General features: G+C 30.6%; 1 protein-coding gene across 1 annotated transcript in view; it reads right to left on the bottom strand.

The window, feature by feature from the left end:
• Positions 1-18,492, bottom strand: part of LOC124366109 (putative fatty acyl-CoA reductase CG5065) — a 107,341-nt gene that overhangs the window by 51,703 nt on the left and 37,146 nt on the right. Inside the window, exon 2 of the mRNA XM_046822375.1 lies at positions 2,944-3,143. Coding sequence (XP_046678331.1) covers positions 2,944-3,138 — 195 coding nt within the window. The 5' untranslated portion in view covers positions 3,139-3,143. The remainder of the gene's footprint in view (positions 1-2,943; positions 3,144-18,492) is intronic.

The raw sequence follows: 18,492 nt of genomic DNA, 5'->3' as shown, positions 1-18,492 counted from the left end.
TAAAAATAATATATATATATATATAGATATATATATATATATATGTATATATATATATATAATTTTTTCAATAAACATTGAATCAAAAAAAGTACTTGCTCCGCCGGGACGCGAACCCGGATCTCTCACTTGCCGGGTGAATGTGCTACCATTACACAACAAAGCCCTTACTTTTTACGATTCAATTATATTGTATTTGGCCGTATCTGTCACATATGCGTTTAAATAACTAAACTAACATATGATCAGAAGACCAAATACCTGTCAAACGACTTTTTGTTTACATTCATTAAATTTGAATACAAGGCAATAGCATTATTTAATTTTTTCAAATAAACATTGAATCACAAAAAGTAGGTACTTGCTCCGCCGGGACTCGAATCCGGATCTCTCACTTGCCGGGTGAATGTGCTACCATTACACCACAAAGCCCTTACTGTTTACGATTGGATTATATTGTATTTGGCCGTATCTGTCACATATGCATTTAAATAACTAAACTAACATATGATTAGAAGACCAAATACCTGTCAAACGACTTTTTGTTTACTTTCATTAAATTTGTATAAATGGCAATAGCCTTATTTACTTTTTTCAATAAACATTGAATCACTATATATATATATATATATATATATATATATATATATATATAAACAATCAAATAAAATATTATTTCGATATAAAAAACCTTAGAGCTCTTCCTTTTTTAAAACATTAAAATGTTTCCTTTTTTTTAAACATTATGTTTTACTAGAATTAATTTCTCATATTAACAAAATGTGCAATAGTTTACTATTATTATTTTAAACTAATGAATTATCAATTTATTTTCAATGTAATTACGTACCTTGACAGATTTAATTTAACATGATACAAATAACCTTTCTCTTATTTTAGTCATTAGACTTTATTTGTGAGTAGTATTGCTTTGCTGCTTGAATAAACATAAATACCAATGGAAACTGTCAATTTTGTTATATTCGTGAAGTCAAATAGTAAGACATGCTGTATAGAGTATTGAATTTAGAAATTGGATTTACAAAGTAATAAAAACCCTATCCATAACTAAATTACTATCTTCAAATAACATTTAACTTATTCCCTGAGTAAGCTCAACAATAACAAAATCATATTGTAAAGATAAATCTAATCCTGCAGTGTTGGCAATACTTCATGCGCCTGTCAGGTCTCATAACGTACACCAGAATAATGAAATACCAATATTTGTACACGAAAATTTCCTCAATGCCTGAAGCTTGTTATTCATAAAAGCCAATCTGTTTTCATCTCCTTCCTTTGGTTTTTGCAATTGAAATATGAAGTATTTCAATTTTTAATAAGTCATAATTAACCCTGCTGTGTCGTCTGAATCTACTAATCATTTATTTATACCTGGAACATTTAGTAATAAACATGGTATACTTGTAGTGTTTCTTTTTGCTTTTGTAGTTATTAATTTTGGCGATTTTGTGACTTTAAAATCTATTGAAATACAGATTACTCCACGGCATGGTTAGAACGCACAATAAATATTTAAATATAGCTTTTGTTCGATTCATATAACATAAAGAGGTTTAGAAAGTAAATCTTACCTTATAATCCTCGTCTTTCAACGAGTTACACGATTTCCGCCAGGACATTTGTACACAATATATATATATATTGTAAAAATACAATGTGTAATATAAAGACGAAATACATTTCGAACTACTCTTAATCTAATTTTATCCAAGCAGCACGCTGGGTAAATGAGAGGATTGGGTTTAGTTTCTGGCAAAGCAAATACATTTTAAGAATAAATATTTATGGTGTCAATGCAATATACATTCTTAAAAAGTATTTGCTCTGCCAGACCTTAAACCCAGTCCTCGCATTTAACAAGCGCGCGACATGGATAAAATTAGATTAAAAGTCTTTCGAAATATATTCATATTGTACATTTCCTTTGTTATTTATACTCATGAGTGACAGAAACTCCCGAATTCAAAATAACTGAGTAAAAGCGAGGGCTGTGTGGAGACACGTGCTAGTATGTCGGCAACTGCGACATCCTGTTTCTAGTTACATGTTAGTATATTTTTGTCAATAAGTGTTTTTGGAAATTAAGTTGTAAAAATAAATATAACATGTTAGCTTTCTATCAGATCTAATTAGAAATGTGACATGAGAGCAATTGAAAAATACAGGTTATCGTTTAAGGATACTATAACAGGCACAGGTATAAAAAGGGTAGGTTTTGGATTTAAAAAATATTTTTTACTAAAGTTATCACTGATAATAAAATTGGTGAGAAGTTTAATTCTTCAACAAAATGAAAAAGTAAGTTTTAAAAATTAACAAAATGTTGTCATTAAATTGAGCTTGCGCTTGTGCATGAGACGCACTCTCTGTTAATACTGTGCTAACCACATTTCTTAACTAATGAATGTGGAGAGACGTATTCTTTTAAATTATTTTGTTTGATGCTTATGATGTTTAAATAAGTTTGATGCACCTATCGAATTGAACCAAAAATATATTTCTTATGCTACTCTATTCTGTTTTAAATGCTGTAAATGCTGTAAATGGAGTCAACGCGTTTCATCTCTTTAGTAGTAATTTTGTAATATAAATTAAATCACCAATTAACAAATACAATATTTATATAAGTCATGGAATACCACTTAAAATGTAGGTATCATTCTTTACATTATTGGTTGATAATTTATTTATTTACAAAATATCTGGTTGAGAGATCATTTTTGTTGTAAACCGAAATCGTTTTTAACACATATTTTAATTTTCTGCACTCAAATAAAACATGGGAATCAATATTAATTTTCAAACTACATGTTTAAAAATCCTTTGTAGTCATGTAATACTTTTAACTGCATATAAGTATTTATAAGTTTATTCTACTCTGTTATGTTTATCGTAAGAAGTCACATGATGAATACTTACCGGTAACTTAACGATTTCGCTCACTCTGGCAGCCGGGGAGAACCCACGCTTGGCTCTACATAGGATATAGATGCATTTGATCCCTGGGCAAGCTCTGAGCAATTTTTCCAAGAGCACCTTTCCCATAAAGCCAGTACCTCCAGTGATCAATATACTTCTTCCTGAATACCACTCTGCTATATCCCCAGACTTCATAGTACCTGAACAAATCATGGAACTACGTTAGTGTAACTACAAATAATATCATGGAACTAATATCTAAACTAGGAGGTGTTAGAGTTTTTAAATTCTGTGTGGTGCGTTTTAGGTTCTGATTAATGATTACATGCTTTTATTTCTTTGGTAAAAACAAGAAGAGGATAATCCCCTTTATTCTGCCAATAATAATAGTCCACTGTGGAAGGATTTTATCAAACAGAATAATGAAGAGAGTCGATAAATTACATAGTCAATGGTACTGGTCACAGACAGGCACTGAACCAATAATCCAAGGTCCAATATCTTTCACCTTTTGGTTATCGGCTTTCCCAGGAGCATTAGCGATTAGTGTACCAGCTCTATCAGTTTAATTATGAGAGTGCCGATGTCAAAGTTATCTAAGACGTTGGATTTTGGGTCTGATTTAGAAATAGTGCAGATCCAAGTTCTGTATGTGACCGTCGCACTTTTTATCAGTACAATCGATCTTGTACTGTATGGCGTCTCCCCTTATTTTGTTTAATAAGATCCTCGGACAGGCCAGTGGCCCATGAGGACGGGCAGAATAAGGCTCAAAAGTGGATTAGCCTCTCCTCTAAAAAGGTTTTTTTGGCTCCGTCTTCTTATAAAGACATTCATAAACTCAAAGAATCAAATATTATTATTTATAACAGACTTTATTAATTTCAGATTTAATTGTAAGGAATAATTTCAAGACCAGTTTTAGTTACCACTAGAGTATAAAAGTTATAATAATTTTTATATTTATGGTAATTAGTTATGTGTTATTGTGATATTAAAATGGATTTTTTATTAAAATTCAAATGATTTTAACAAATTTATGCTTATTTATTAAACTCCAAAGGTATGTCAATTAATAACTTCAATTAGAGGTAAATGTATAGTAGGTGTCATAGAATTTTTTAAATTGTTTATTCTTTTGAGACTCTATTTTTGTAACAAATTATTAAAACTTAATTTGACGTAAGTGAGGATCGAAGAGTGCTACAATAAATATACTGTATACTGGATAAAACTATTAACTTAAGTACATTTTTACAAGTATAAATAACGAAACCCGCTTTATTTTCTCTGATATAAAACTGTAAAGATGAGCAAGAGCGAGGTAGAATTTCCTACAATTCTTACGGAGAGAATGTAAAGAACGTCCACTGAACTCCAGGAATGCTCTGATTACTTGGGCCAGTTTTTGTTGAGTTTTTTTCCAGATTTCACTTTTCGGTGGCGTAACTAGGGTGTATTCGCAACGGGGACATCGGGTGGCTTGAAAAAAGTGGACAATGTCGTCGTCCTTGAATCGATGCTTAAGAGAAAGAATCCATTTGGACGGTCTACTTTGTATCTACCGTTCCTACCTCTTAATTAGTACGCAATTCAGGTGATTGTTCTCCTTTCTCGAGGTTTATTGATCCTTTGTTTACCTTACAGTGTTCTAAATAGCTAAACGCTTGTCTTGACATGAACCCCTTGTTAGATTATTGTCTGAGCGTTATCAAAGCCTACAATTCGAGTGGCTAGAATAATGTCATTTCTCTCTGAATCGCTTATTTCGATTATGTACATTGTCACTCCATAGGATTTGACCGGTGTTAGCAGACATTTAACATTGGTCGTAAGATTTACCAACAATGATGGTTACAAGAAAATTACAGAATAACACAATCAAAGACCGAACATCCATAAGAGATTTTAATATTGGATATATTAACACGTGCAGCCAAACTATCCCACCACATGCAACATCATTTGTAATTATAACGGTTTGTAAACATTTTAAACGTTGCTAATCATTTAAACGCTGAGTTTACACACAATTCGTTTAACGAATATGTAAATGTTTTATGTGACGAGATATCTGGAGAATTTCATCTATAGGCATCGTTTTGCATGAAACTTTACTTCTACATAGACAGCAATGAATTATATGATGGTGTATGTCTAACACGGAATTAGGCTGAGCGTACCTTGTCACTCAGTAAGTTTACGCAATTTTTTTGGCCACAGGATCTAAACATTTCTTTTACGTATGTCGATCAAACTGTCAATAATAAAATGAGCTAGAGACTTTAAATGTTGCATTTAACCACAGCGTAGCTTTTTAAGCGACATAAAGTGCGGCGTACTCCTACCTTAATGATGCCTAAAAGTCTAAGTTTTATTGCTATTAAAAGAAATCTTCTAGTGCGTTGCGTTAAATAACCGATTATAGAGCGTTGCGTTAAATAACCGATTTCAGTTTCTAGACTGTATAGGATAAGCTATGAAACTGGAAACCAATATTAAGGGTATAAAAACAAAACCAATACAAAAACCAAACTGTTTTTATTAAATGAATTCTCTACTTTACAATATCAGCTGATTAGAGCAATTAAAAGTCTAAGAGCTGATTTTCATGGCTCTCTATTAGTACTAATACTACTACATGGATCATGGTAGTTAATATTATTTATTTATTAGCTTTTTTCAAAGTTCATTATCTCCATTATTTTAAAACTATTTAATTTTACCTAGTATCGCTGTATTTGATTAAATTGTATAGCTGTAATGTCGTTTTATCATGTGTCGTTTTCAATATATTTACGCTAAAGGTTTTGAAAAGCCGCCAATTTGTTGAAAATAAAGCTCATTTTTCGTAATCAAGCAGTAAGTTTATAATATCATATATTGGTAGGAAATTTCTTTTTTATTGAATAAAAGTTTTAAAATTAAAAATGCAAGAATTAAAATACAAAATGCTAACATGTTGTGACAATAGTTTATGTATTTCTATCCTATATGTATGATAATTTGTTTTATGTCGATTTTAACTCTAAAATAGGTTGCTAGTTTATCTTAATTTTAAAATCTATTAATTTATATATGTTTATTGTAAGTTATCAAAATTGTATGGGTGTATTTTCTTCTTCTTGTATGGATTCCTGTGTGTGTGTGTGTACATATGTGGTATAAACTCCTATAGTTATTTATTAATCTTTTTTAAACAAACCTAAAATAATATGAACTATTGACTATTCAAAGCAAAACTGTTATAAAACTGCATATCAATATTGGAAGCTGTGACAACCAACTAAGAAGATTTTTACCTGCTTAGATGTAAGTATAAAACTACATTAATTAAGATTTATTGCTTTATTCCACTACTTGAAACATTATAGAAGGCCTTTCAGTCCCAAACCAATGTTAACTCGTGTGCATTGAGATAAAGCAGCAGCAAGGATTTCTATTTAATGAAAACTCTAGGATCATCAATGAGCCGATAGATAGCCAATTGTAACTGTAAAGGCACTCAACATATTTTTTTGTCTTGAAAACGACAGTGGAAATTTTTGCAATAGAAATTTTCATTACTAGGCTATTTATTTTTAATGGATTTTGATTTGCAAAGCTATTATAATGTTTAACAACATGTATGATTTTTTTGTCTGACTTTATTTTACCTGAGACTCGTACCCGAAATTGTATGCAAAGTAGTATATTTATTAGAAAGAGATTAAAGTTGTCCTTCGACTCCAATTCTGCGTTTTCTTTGTTGCCATGATAAATAAAATCTATTAGTACTGTATACCTAACATTTGCTAAAATGTACAGATCAAATTTTAATTTTCTTATCTTGATATTTTATGCTCAATATAGGTTGTATAAAAGGTTGAAATAAGTATTAAAAACACTATAAAGCTCACTATATGTTTTCACACTATAAATATAAACAAATTGGAAGTATTTGATAAATGAATTAAACATTAAATGGTTTTGCTGTCATAGCAGTGTTTAGACATGGCAATTAATTACATAACAGGCTGTTTAATACTAAATTATTTTTTAATTCAAAAGTGAGTTTGTTTGTTTGGTATGCTTTAACTCGTAAAGTATTCAGCCGATTGTACTAGCATTTTACGTTGACGTCAGTACTAGTTATTATTTGTTCGCTGTAATGAAACTTGACAAAACAAGATGGGAATTTTCACAACTTTAGAGACCGTTGTGTTGCAATGCGAAGTGTTTTTAAATATGAATAGGCCTATAAGTTAATCAGGGACTCTAAGAATTTCCATGTGTAAATTTAGTAAACTCGATTTAATATTTTACGCGTAAAGCGTAGTAAACAATAAAACTTACTTTCGCAATTAAAATAATACTAGGACCTGTTTCTTATGAATTTACGTATGTAAGTAATCAAAACCAGTTTCAAATTAAAAAACAATTGTAATTGCAAAAAGATTTGAAAACGCATCCTGAACACTTTTTTAGTCGATTAATAGCAGATAAGTGATTGATTATATTTTAAAAGGCCTCCTTATTGGAATTTGAATGGCACACTAAACTGAGAAATTTCTGTGGCTAATAAATTGGTAAGATCGAGGTTTATACGGAGTTTGAACTTGTTTAAGGATATTATTCACTAGTTCATTGTGATCGAATTACGCTTACGGCATATATACGTAATGAATACCTACAAAATCGATCCAGATAGTAAGCTTTATTGATTGTAACAAGTTTACAACGTTTTCAGCATTTAATTAAGACCACTTTCCTAGGCCTATAAAAACATGTGTTGTGACTGCTTTTTACGTTTAACCGGTTGATATAATGTAACAAAATGGCATAAAAATGGCCAACAAACTCAGTTGAAATATTTATATGATTTTTTCACTTTTCGGCTGTTTAGCCGCAGAGTTTCTTTCCATAATCTTTGGAAACTTTGGAACTTTGGGGGGTCATATTCGAATTTATGAGGAAATGTTTCCTAAGTACTACCACGCATAAGCAAATTTTTACGAACACAGCAAGTTAGCACCACATTTTTTTATCGAAATTATAATCAGAGTTTTATATATTTAACGAGTTCTATTTTGTATAATTTACGATCCAAAACACACTTGACAGCAGACGGGCATTAACAGTGAGAAGTGCAATAAAACGAGGCAGTTTCGAACAGTAAACTGAAGTCACTGTCACTTCAGGTAATTTTCCTCGATGTAGACCACATTATTTTCAGTTCAGCCTCTTATACCTAGACGTAAAATAAGGAAAATAAAATGAAACATTTGATATTTAAAAATGTTTTTTCAGTAGCATTTTTGTGATAGAGTTAGCAGTGCTAAACATATAATAGACTATTCATTATAGATTATTTACACAGCAGAAGCTGGCGATCATATAGACTTTCAAAATCGCCCACACAAATTACTATTTCCAATAATTCAATACATTCTGGAGCAAACGAATACGTAATAGTTTTATGGTTTTAATTTAAACAATGGAATGTAGTATTTAAAATCTTTTATTACCAATCTAAAATTTGATAAATTTAAACATATTCCATTCCCTTTTCAACAACTTACTACAAGACATAGTTGAAAAGGAGATTATGATTTTTTATTATAATATTATATTATGAAAATTGAAAATAAAACACGCAAAGATAATAACTAAGGAAAATACATAGCAGCACGTAACTTCTCCACTGTGTGTATACAAACGTACGTATATGTTTGCTCCAAAAAAAGCAGTCAGGATAATTTTAAAACTGAATTATAGAGAGTCGTGCAGGGCATCTTTCGGGGAGCTGGGATTGATGACATTGCCCTGCCTTTACGTTTTTGAGGTGATCGTGTACTGCAGATCAAGATGTGCCTTGATAAGTGGCAGGGACGTTCACCAATATGAAACTAGTGGCAGGGACAACTTGCGAACTCATCAACGCAGACTGACATTATCGCAACACCTCCCTCAGCAGGTGGGTGTCAGACTAATCAACAAGCTCCCTGAGGATATAAAAAACTCCAACAACCTCAATCAATTCAAAACTCGTCTCAGACGCCTGTTGGTGTCTAAAGCGTTTTACTCGATTGATGAATTCATGACGAGCCGTTGGGATGGTTGAAAATCATGGATCCGAAGTCTGTGTGATTGTGTCGTGAGAATGCTGAGATGTAAGTATGACTGTGAGTGAATGTGTAGTTAGGATATATTTTATGATGCATTTGACTATTGCAATACAATGTTACATATTGTCAAACACGCAATAAAGAGATTATGAATTATGAATATGAATTATGAATTATGAATATGTTAGTGACTAAAGTGTATTTTATGTACGTACACTTCTAGATACATTTATGCTTATTATTGAGACTGTAAATACGATAACTGTTAAAGTATTCAAATAGCTCATATTACATTCAGTGCGGCACTAGTACAGGAATATTCATTTTCCACTGTTTAAGTTTACTTTTTATCGTTCTTGTGTTTCTACAGGTATTTGACACAAAACTTTAAGCAAATTAAGAATTTACTTTATTTAGTCCGTGGTTTTTTACATTTTTTGTTAGGAGCAATTACAGTTTCCCTATGTACAGTATTATTTAAGCTATGACAGATAAAATAGAAATGGGTTTAGAAATTTCATTCTATTTCAAACATTCCGCAAAAGACTTTTTATATTTCGTATCTTTGTTAGTCTTACAAACACTTGAATATTAGATTGTGTAAACCATTACATAACAAAAATTATTTTAAAAATCGGGGGATTGTTTTGCTGTGAATGAGTTATTATGATTTCAGGCTATAAAAAATAGTTTCATTTCATAAACTTACTTATTTCTTTCATAATTCTTTTTCTTTCCAATGTATTAGGTATTCACTGTTGTTTTTCTCTGTTCGTGTGAACAAGTAAGGGATGAAATATTCATGTAGTTAATATAATCCTTTTTTAAGCATTTCTGTAGTACTTGGCTATAAATTTCACTTAAAGAAATACATTACATAATTATTTTGTGTGAATATTAATTATATTGACTCGTATTATACAGAAACCGTCACGTATAATAATCCATGGCAGCTCTTAACTCGTCAATTAGGAAAAACTTCAAAATTTATTTATCTTGTATTTACGTTTAATTGCCAATTAAATGTTCAATAGATATACATGATTCCTTTAGAAATAATCAAAACAAACTGTTTTAAATTTGTGTATAAGTAGGAATTTCTATTCCAATGGTGACGGTGTGACTATGAATATTGAACGAATTCCAATTAAAAGTGTTTCTCCAATTTAATGGGTATTGCCGTTGGTGTAAACAATTCTTATACTCTTTCACAATAACATAGTTTATGGTGATTGGTACATAGATACCATGGTTGATGTGCCGAATCGATTGGCGTTTCCTTTAGATTCATTCTATATTTTTGAATCGTAATCTGAGTAAAATAAGATTTTCTTAACAGGAACACAATATTTTATTCCAACATTTTTAATTATCTTCCTGACAATAACACAAAGGAGTTTCATGCACAAATCTCGTGTACATCGTATAATATCATATAATATCTCCTGTGAATAGAATACATCTTTAACCTCAAATCTTTACGTACTCGTCATGTAAGTATTCTGAAATAAGAATCATATTTTAATCATCACGAAAAATATATATAATTCAAAAAATATTTGCTTTGAAGTGACTCTGGATATTCTGCGTTATCGATAGTACCAAAAAAGTTGAATGTAGTTTTCTCCAGATTTTCGAGTGGAAGGATTTTCCCTCTATGCAAGTTACTAATAAACCACACTTATATTTTTATTGTAAATCTCTTTATATTTTATTCATTAAATCTTTTTTATCCAACGTCTATTATTAAAAATCTTTGTAATAGATAAATTCAAACTCTCAATTTTAAAAATTTTGATAAATGTTCGACCTAACTCCATATAGATAAACGGAAACGTGAGAAAAACTGTTTTAAATGATTTAGGTGTTTTTAATGCAATGAAGATGTAGTGAAATAAAGACATTAGGTCGAAAATAAAATTTAGAGTGTTTCTTACAAAACCATTAAAGTACTTGTCCATTAAAAAATATAAAATAATATGTTGCGAATCAACAACGTAAACTTCAAATTGCATTCAATTAGATGTATAAACAATTAAATACATATCATCTGTATAAAATATAGTGTTTAAACTTTCACAAATAAGATATAGAAATGTATATTTCTGTAATTATTTGTAAATGTTGTATTTTAGTAAGTAATCATCGCAGGCTACAGCTTTTTGGTAGTGAATACACTCATATTACTATAGGATTTTAATCAAAGCTCTCTCAAAGATACTTATTACTCTGGCTACAGCTGACTGTGACACAGAGATTCACCTTTGTTAGGATACCGAATTGCAGACGCTGCAATGATATTGGCCGTTTATTTGTACGACATGGGGTTAGAAGGAACATTAGTTCTAAAGAATCATTAAAGCTACTAGATAATTATATTGACACATCTATTTGTGTAAAATATAAATCGTGAATAAAATGAATTTTTGGTAACTGAACATTAACTCTTTGGCAAATCTTTAAGAATTGAGCGGTAAAACAAAACTTTTAATGCTTTCTCAATATAATGCTTGAAAAAGGTTTCTTTTTTATCAAAACTTGCTTTGTTAATAATTTTTACACTAATCGTAACGTAAGTATGTTTTTAAATTTGTATACATATGATGTTGGGCTTTGGCTAGTGATTGTACTTGAAACAGTTTCATAATTTCAAACCTTTGTGTTCCAAAAAAAAAAGAAAATGCAACTGCCTACCTAATTCATATACAAGAAATGCGTTCTTATATTACCATTATATTTATGTATAGAATAACACTGAAGATGGTTAAATCGATTCCAAGGAAAAAACTATTTTTATAGTTAAATACGGTGTTATTAAAAAAATAACACGATGCATTATGGATTTTCTAAAAAATTTCAGAATGATACATCACTCAATCATAGTTCTTAAAATTGCCCGACTTCAAAATATATAATATACGGTGACGATTTAATAACTCTGTAGGTTTGATATTAAATCCTTTTTAATATATAACTAAAACCTAGAACTATGGAATTGCTGTATTTCACAGTGCTCTTAGGTATTAATTCTCATAAATTTATTAAAAAAGAATTCCGGATGAAAATTTAGTTACAGTTTCAATTACTATTCTTTTCATTTACATTGTGGTTAAGGACCTGTTGGGCGTGACAATATGGCTATAAATTCTAAAATCAGAAAATTATTCGAAGTAAATATGACAATTTTTTTATTTATTAGAGTTTTTCTTACATCAAATCCCATATTTCAAACTAAAATTAAACCTTTTTAAAAGTTATAGAAATATAGCGCAAGTTACTTAATTTTCCATGCTATTCATATCCCAGTATGGTAGTAGCCGTGATCCAAAAATGAAGGATATACTTATTGACTAAGTGATAGTTAAAAAAGTAGATGAATTTCAAAGACTATTAAAGGTTAGAGATTAAATTAGTAAAGCGTCACGTGTTGACTTCAAATATCTTGCCAGTTTGCAAGTACTTCCTACTATTTTTAATAATATCCCCGCTTTGTAGAGCTAACAACATCAAAGCAAATGATTAAAGTGATAATTTTCGGTGACTGATTGATTCTCTCTCGCAAATGACTGGGTGCAATCATGTATGTCAGTCCTCATGAACACGAGTCGCTGCGATGGGGATTGCTTGATATACAGTAATTTGTACCTAAGTCACAAAGAACTGGTACACTCTGATGTTACTCTTTCGGTTTCTGATCAAAATCCGTATGCTTTGGTTGCTCTTACCTAGTATATGATTCAAATCGTAATTTTATTCTTTTATACAGTGCGTTAGTAAAATATAATAATTTAATAGTTATTTTAGTTCTTCCAGTAATAGGTTCTTTTTAATGACAAATTGGATTTTATGAGAACCTATAATATTATTTTTAGTCACACTTGACCAAAATGTGTTATATCCTATATTATAAAAAAAAGATTTATGGATATTTTTGGTGTGTGTTTAGGTATCTTTTAAAAAAATTAATATTTAGTATCGATCGTAATCCCGTAAACTCTAGTTCTTAATTTTTTGGTATTCATTCCTATCTGACTATAGAGAGGGCTTTACATCAAGGTCTTCCTAAGTTTTAATGTGAGTATTATGAGTTTGTTTAGTTTAAAACAACCAATTAGGCCTATTAAAGGAAAAGATGTTTCTCAGGCAGCTATATTGAACCAGTTATCCAAATTTATATCAGCTGATTGATTTTAACATTAAATTACCAACTTTCAGCTTAATATTTCTTTATAGCGGTTTATATTCATTTCATTTATATATTTAATATGGTTTTATACTATTGAAACATTTGGTCAAACGTTAGTATGAGATAATTTAAACTTTAAATAATTTTCATCATAATTACTATATACGCAACTTGCTTTCACGGATTATAAATATTAATCCAAACACGTTCTATCAAGCTAATGTTACACAAAAATATTGCGTGAGTGTTGTTTAAGCCTTTGAGAGTGGAAATAAATTTATTTATTTACACCCATGGCAATATAATTTTAACATGCAAATATTATAAAGTATACTTAATATAATATCACTTAAATATACATTGCAAAACATAAATTCCACAAGATGGCTTACATTTAAAAACTTAATTATACATTAAATATAAATAAACTGATAATAGCAAGACATTACTAACTTACTAATAACCATCATACATTATACAGGGAAGTCAACAGAAGTAACAACACCATAAATTTTAAGATAAAAATAATAATAAATAAAATGGTAACAATAACAATAATAGATAAAGAATGATATAACAAATTATAGAAAAAATGATAAAATATTAAAGAAATGAATAAATAATTATGAGTGATGCTTAAAAATGTGTATGTGTGTGTGCGTGTGTTTGCGATTGCGCGCGCGCGCGCGCGCGTGTGTGCATGTTGCGTGCATGTCTATGTGCAAGAATGTAAACTTCATGAGGATAGTAATAATTAGACAATAATATAAACAACAATTACAATAAAGAGTATAGAAATAAATTATGATTATAATTAAAATATGTTAAGCATAATTTATTTATCAAAACGACAAGAATTTATGGCAATATCAAATCAAATATTTAGAATGTTCTGTTGATGGATGATCATATTATCCTGATGGATATTCATCATATTTGCATTTATGTCCTTTAACGAACACTATAATAGACGGTCTCTAGAATAAAACAAAGATTTTGTTTCATGGAATTGGGCAGCCACTCTAAAGATTGGTCAACTAAACCTTCATAAACGCAGACAGATTCAGAATTATTGCAAATATCATCTCGTTAAAACTTTTGAGTACATTAGTGACAATACAAGTAATCTTTTAATGCATTTACTATATAAAACATACATAAATAATAACATTTAGATATTTGAGATTCAGTTAGACTTCTGATTCTGAACGAAAACAACAATCCGGTAAAGCATCGATATTTATATCCCAGTGTTATATTAATGAGTTAATGATGTTATTCTTCGGCCGTTGCTGCCAATCAGCATCGTGATGAATGTTTAGTTGATGTATTCATTATCAAATATTGCCATCTCATATTCGTCAGCGTTTACTAAAACAAAACTAAGCTCAGAATGGAGGAAGCGACTCAGCGTGCGGACGCTGTTAAATTTCGTCACGCACAGGCGCATTGTCCTGCCCAAAATGAGTACGCATGTGCTGTAACTAGCAGTACAGGTCTTTATCTGATACTTATGAAATGGCTAGTAGTACGCATGCGCCGGTAATTAGTCTTATAAAATATTATTTTTGTGGACACAAAATACACCGTCGCTCTTCTTGTCCAGTCAAAGAAAAGCATTATTTGCAAAATTAAAGGGCACTACAGGCTATTGTGTAGAAAACCTAATACAATATAAACTTGTCTCTACAGTACCTGTTGCTTCTTAAGGGAAGGAATTTTTCTTAACCTTAATTGGGCTGTTTTTTGGGGGGGGGCTACAATCAACTTTATGCTTGTCACTGGCTGTGAACATAGGAAGTTGGGGAAGTTTTATCAGTCTCGATTTAACAAGAAACCGTGGTATTAAAATAGTACCCAACGAAGGGAGTGAGTTAATGGCATCTAACTTAAAATATGTAGATACGTAATAGTGGAACTTGGATTAAAGGAACATAAGTACATTACATAAGTAAATTAAATTTTAAATATAGTGCAAAATTTTGAAGGTTAGTGCGATTGCTATTGTGCAACATCAATTAATTGAACCGCACGCGAAAGATTCTTCACTTATCCAAGACGAACCGTTCTTAGTACATCTTTACATCTTGTTTGAATCCTGGTTTAGGTCTTACTAAACGCAATGTGATAACCAGCAATAATAGGGACCTTAAAGGGTTCGAGTTGAATAAAGCCAACGCTTTTGGGTTGGTTAAGTTTAATTTGCCGACGAGATGTCGGCAGCTTGCTACAAGGGTATTTTAACCTTATCAGAATAAACACTAGAACTCACCACCCAGCAAAGTAAACGAAACTGAAATTTCTAAGCTACCGCGAGATGAATCTGCCCCTTCTCTTAACCAGAACGAGCATGTAGGTCGTCCGGTGACATAACTGAAACTGATGGTTCTACGCCAACTGAATGAGAACTAACTCATCTTAATTATGATCCTTTGTCTGACACGTAAATAAGGGAGCAAGTGTATCAGCAGCCCACCATACCTTGGAGTTTTAAAAAACATCTACTTATTTAAATTATAAATCGCAAATTAAGAACTTGGTGAACATCAATTGAAAATGTTCTTCCATTTTTAATGAGTGGAGAATGTGTAAGTTTTTAAACTCTATTGCTTTTATTTATTACTTTTTAATATGAGTCGTGTATTTTGTTTCTGTATTACAAATCTTGTTTATGTTTCAGTACCAAAAGCCTTAAGTAAAGATTAGTCATTTTTTTAACAATAGCGACTGGAAAAGAATATATTGATGTGTCCATAAATACTGCTTTTTCTTGAACCCTCTATACCAGGGACATTGGATAGTTTATACAAAATATTGTTTGAGGTTAACTGTTTAAACGGTAATCGGACTATGAACCTTTTGGTTAGAATTATTCAAAATGGTGTGTCACCAATGAACTGCTTAACGAGGTTGTCGTAATCCGCTCGACCGCCGGAATCCCACTTGTAGTAAAAAACACATTTGCATTCGATGTCATAACTGCGATTTGCTAGTTTTGCACTGAAACGTTTAACTCGTAAGGTAAGAGGCGGCCATCCACGCTTCAATCTGGAGTAATAGTAAATCACCTTTCTACTGGAAAACGCGCTCAGGATTAATCAGTACGTGTCAAAGGCACATTTTATTCTTGAGCTAAAATTTCATTCATGTTACTTTGTGAAAGGAGTGAATTGAACGAAATACGTTTTGCAAATCGAGCAAAATATTATTTATATTACAGAGGTTTTTATGTTTTTTGTGAAGCATGATTATTAGTACTTGTATAGTGCAATAAGCAAGCAAAGTTTAAATAGTGGTTATGTCACAATACTCAACCTTTCTCTAAACAATACTCAAAGCATAATTGATGGATCTAAACTATTTTAATGTTTGATAAAGTTATGTCCATTTAGTGTTAATTAGCTAGGCATTAGCGAAGCCTATCATTCAAAGGGTTTTGTGTATCTTTCCATATTATACCTCTTAAATTAGCTGACCTGAAGACTTGTTATTTTGCATCGAGTATTATTTCTACTCGTGTACAGACCACATCCAGTTTGATGTCTATAAACGCTGTTAAAGGGTCACCAGGTTTGTAACGACCACCTTAGAATAAATCAATTTGTAAACAGGATGAATACAATCCTGAGACATTTTAACTTTACCTTTGTTGGAATCATAAGGAGTGTCTTACTCCTACCTTGTATTAAAAAAACAGCAGCGAGTATCGTTTAACTTTAGAGAACTGCCTCTAATTTAAATTACACAAATTCTTAATATAACATCAACTCATTAGAATAGTGTATATACTTACCAACAACTAAATTTAAAATGGAAATAAGCTAGTTGTAAGTAAATGTAACCAATGTTAAAATAAGGTAATCAGTAGTAAAACTAGCCGAATATAGTTCACTCTATTAAGTAGTAGCAAACGCTCAACTTGCTCAAAGTTGTAAGTAGGTTTCATGCAGATCATTGCATAATAGTAACTGACAAACCCCTCTATTAGTAACTTATACTCAGAGTACGGAACGGACTAGATACAACTTAAATTCTAAATGAATCAAGAGTAGTCGCTAATTAGAGCAAAACTTGTAAGTTATAATTTGTAGTTATGTAATTAGTCCCCCTTACGTTTTCTTACCTATGGAGTTTTCTTTACTCTCTGTGTTTTTGAAGTTAGATAGGACACTTTTATCATTTTTGAATATGCACCAATAAGAAACATTTCAAATTATTCCCACTGTTTACAAACCAAAATATTAGTATTTTACTGCCATATACTGCCAGACAAAATATTATAGATATGATTTACAACAATTCTAAGTAGATTATACTCTTAACTGTAAACTACAATGAAATTGTTAAAAATGAAAATATAATTCCAATATTTAACGTTTAAAGTTGTTATTGTAACACTACAAACATCATAATACATATCCCTTTAAAAATGTATATACGTAACTCGAAAATGAAGGAAAATTGAGAATTAACTATATTTAATTTAGTTCATTAGTTCTCTTATTTATTATACTTATAGGGTTGGCAATTTATTTATCACTCATCTCGTCATCTTATTAAAATAAAATTTAGAACAAGTTTTGTGGCTCGTCCAATAATAAACTTCAGTTGACTTTGGCTGTATAATATTAAGATATTTTAATTAAAAAAAACAGCAGGTTTGTGGCTGGTCCTTGTTTATAAAACACTTATTGTATCAAAGTGTACGATTTATAAAATAAATAAATTTTTAAAGGTATCCTGTTTGTTGTCTACGGTGTTTTGGTGTGTACTCATGGAAATATGTATTTACTATTGCATATATTTTGAATTTGTTAAGTAAATTTACAGTTCACCTTAACAGAATAAGCAGCCCCTGACTAAAACACTAGCATTTCAAATATACTTAAATGTTTAAACTACATCTAACATTTACGGAAACCATGTCATTTAAACATGAAAGCTGGTAAAATAATTAGTATCTAAATCTTTCACAAACTGCAAGATTTAAACATTTCTATTTCTATTTATTTTTTTATTTCGACCAATACCGTTTTAATATCAGATAGGTTGTTAGAACTGCAAAGATGATCCTGGGTAGCCCAAACCATCCCATCTAACTCCGAGGAGCACGTTTTGCGACGCAAATAATTTCTTTTGAAACTTAAAACAAAAGCAAAACGTCTTGTTTGCATCTATAAGACGAGAGGTTGACATCAAAATAGTGTGCACGGAGAGTATGGACAATTTATAATTTTTGATTAAAATATCAGTTAC

This window comes from Homalodisca vitripennis, chromosome 7 (genome assembly GCF_021130785.1).
Source record: "Homalodisca vitripennis isolate AUS2020 chromosome 7, UT_GWSS_2.1, whole genome shotgun sequence".
Taxonomy (NCBI): domain Eukaryota; kingdom Metazoa; phylum Arthropoda; class Insecta; order Hemiptera; family Cicadellidae; genus Homalodisca; species Homalodisca vitripennis.
This window is presented reverse-complemented; position numbering and strand designations above follow the sequence as displayed.